This window comes from Fusarium oxysporum, chromosome 13, assembly GCF_000149955.1.
Source record: "Fusarium oxysporum f. sp. lycopersici 4287 chromosome 13, whole genome shotgun sequence".
Taxonomy (NCBI): domain Eukaryota; kingdom Fungi; phylum Ascomycota; class Sordariomycetes; order Hypocreales; family Nectriaceae; genus Fusarium; species Fusarium oxysporum.
In genome coordinates this window covers 1,381,663-1,384,577 of record NC_030998.1, presented here as the reverse complement: position 1 = coordinate 1,384,577, position 2,915 = coordinate 1,381,663, and the positions used below count along the sequence as shown (strand labels likewise).

The window sequence follows — 2,915 nt, the reverse complement described above, 5'->3', positions numbered from 1 at the left end:
CCGTATGAGATGAGCAGATAGAGAACTTTGATTCAGCACTTTGGCAACCATAATGTGTAAGTAGATAGTGGAGGAAGAATATGGTGATGTAAGTCCAGGTGATTCTTCCGCTCTGGCTTGCGTATTGCTATGATTATCACGCCCCACACATCCGCAACCCTCCGCTAGCTGAGTAAACAACAAGAATGGAATACATCTATAAACAATCAGACATTTAAACACAATTATACGCTTCCTGTTCATACTAAACTCTCCACTTCTATATCCCAACAATAATTTCTACCCTCTCACCCCAGACGACATGGCAAGACAGTGGATACTCAACGACCAGCAGGGCTTTGAGACCTCGCTCAAGTATGAGACAAATGTGTCCATTCCATCGCAAGATGAGCTCGGTCCCAATGATGTTCTAGTGAAACTCAATGCAGCCAGTCTCAACTATCGAGACCTCGTCATTGCTGCATCAGCTGTATGTATCTAGATGTCCAGAGATGTCGACTTTGACATCAACTGACAAAGTTTAGCAATTTGGCCCCATCACCCCACCTATGGTCCCTCTCTGTGACGGAGCGGGCTCAGTCGAAGCCACTGGATGTTCTGTCAAAGACTACAAGCCTGGTGATCGAGTCGTCACTTTTCCTGCACCAAACGTGGTGGTGGAGAGAGGAAGCGATGCTGATGTCAATATGTCTGATGTGCCAACCATGCTCGGTCTGGGTACCAAAGGAACGCTTCGAACCCATGGAGTATTCTCGGAAGGGGCTCTTGTTCATGCGCCGGAGTCTGTTGACTGGCTTCAAGCTGCTACTCTCCCCGTCACCTACATTACAGCTTGGAATGCCCTCTCGGAACTAGGCAAAGACCAAGTTGGACCGCACACCTGGATCTTGGTTCAGGGAACTGGAGGCGTCAGCGTGGCAATGCTGCAACTAGCGTCGTCTCTCGGACTCACAGTCGTGGCGACTACTTCATCTCAAGAGAAGGCAGAGAAGCTGAAAGGGCTTGGTGCAACTCATGTTGTCAACTATCGCGAAAATCCTACTGGCTGGGGCAAAGAAGCGCGATCTTTGACGCCTAATGGAGCAGGATTCGACATGATCGTCGACATCGGCGGTAATGAGACACTCAAGCAGTCACTCGAAGCAGTGCGCCCTTATGGGTCTATCCAAGTCGTTGGTGCTGTTGCGCAAGACACCCAGGTCGTTCCCATGATGGAGGCTCTCATGTTCACGTGCACTATTCGTGGGTTTCTCATGGGTAGCCAGAATCAGTACAAGGAGCTTGTGCGATACATTGATGAGAAGAAGCTCAAACCTGTATATGATAATGCGGTCTTTGAGCTGGCAGATGCTAAGGAGGCTTACAGGAAGCTGAAGGAGCAGAAGCACTTCGCTAAGGTCGTGATCCGCATCGACCATGACTAGATCTGACGTTGGGAGAACGAGTTGGAGCTTTCGAAAGAATCAGGTTCGGGAATCCTTTGGGATTACAATTATGTATCTAGAAGTATGTCTATCATTATTGAATCATATGGGATCTATTATTCCATAAGTGGTCGATATCGGGATGTCAGAAGACGGGCTTTGTCTCATCTGTGAATAGCCATTCGATGGCAGTCGGCCCGTGTCCTAGTCTTCAAAACGTTGATTGCCGCGGCCTTGGTTCTTGAGGTCAATCTCCTCAAGGAACATTGAAGTCAACAGCCCCAAAGCACCCAAGCCTGCCATTGTGTAGAAGATCGTGCGGAAACATTCGAGGTACACTCTTAGTACCTCATTGAGTGTTCCTCGAGAAATGCTCAAGGACCCGAGTTCTTTGATGAAAGCAACGGCTTTTGAGGCGTCGTCCAAAGGTGCAAGAGGCCCTGTAAGCTGCAAAGAGCTAGAGGCGATAGTCTTTGCAAAGACAGTGTTGAATATTGCAGAGGCGATGGTCAAACCGATCAGCCCTCCAAACATGCGAATCGTGAGGAACTGTCCGATTGCGACGCCTGTGTCGTCGACATTCTTGACGCTGGCTTGCATCGGTAGAAGGTTTAGTCGCAGAAGAGCAACGCCTGTTCCCCAGATGACGGGGAGTCCAAAAAGCATCGGTGAGGGTGAACTGAGATTGAAGAGTGCCAGAATACCAGTACCAAGAGCCAGCAATGCCCATGAGAATCGCAATAGCCAGGTATAACCTCCAAACCATGGCACCATCATCATGGAGATTACTGCAATGAATATACTAATGATGGAAGTTGGCAACAGGAAAACAGCTGACTTGATCGGCGTCTCCAGATATACTGCTTGATAAATCAGTGGCAGGTATTGAAGTAACGAAACAAGGATGGCTCCGTGAATGAAACCTCCGAGCAATGTCATGTTGGCAGTGATGGAGTGGAACAATCGATGAGGCATAATTGGTGCTGCAGGCTTCGCTTCGTAAAAGACGAAAGCAACAAGAACTAAGACTCCCAGGATCATCGGAACCAATGTCTGCCATGCAGCCCATGGAAATAAGGAGCCAGCCCAACTGAGCGGCAACACGAAAACTGTGATACCAGAGACAACAAGGCTCATTCCAATCCAGTCAAGGCGTTCAATGTTGCTAGCAAGTGAAGCGTCCATCGTGACAGGCCGTAACTTGAGAAAGAAGAATACCAACAGCGTTCCAATTCCAAGAATGGGGAGATTGATCCATCCGATCCATCGCCAAGTGGCGTACGTAGAAAACAAAGCTCCGACAGATGGCCCGAGAATATTGCCCACTGCATTGGGAATACCCATCAAGCCCAAATATTTCGATCGTTCTTCGAGTGTTGTCATATCCGCGAGTATGACCTGAATAAGAACATCGATGCCGCCGCCGCCAAAACCTTGGAGTACACGACCTACGATAATCGTCTTCATGTTTGAGCGACGGCAAAAGTGATG

At 48.6% G+C, this 2,915-nt stretch overlaps 2 protein-coding genes across 2 annotated transcripts; one reads left to right on the top strand and one right to left on the bottom strand.

The window, feature by feature from the left end:
- Nucleotides 1-301: 301 nt before the first annotated feature.
- On the top strand, nt 302-1,424 carry FOXG_16791 (uncharacterized protein; the record flags this gene model as incomplete). The annotated part of the gene is made up of 2 exons (XM_018396799.1): nt 302-469; nt 525-1,424. The coding sequence occupies 2 exons, from the start codon at nt 302-304 to the stop codon at nt 1,422-1,424; spliced, it is 1,068 nt and encodes a 355-aa protein (XP_018257576.1).
- Nucleotides 1,425-1,628: 204 nt separating this feature from the next.
- On the bottom strand, nt 1,629-2,891 carry FOXG_22593 (uncharacterized protein; the record flags this gene model as incomplete). The annotated part of the gene is made up of 1 exon (XM_018403009.1): nt 1,629-2,891. One exon carries the CDS (start codon nt 2,889-2,891, stop codon nt 1,629-1,631), a length of 1,263 nt encoding a protein of 420 aa, XP_018257575.1.
- Nucleotides 2,892-2,915: the final 24 nt, after the last annotated feature.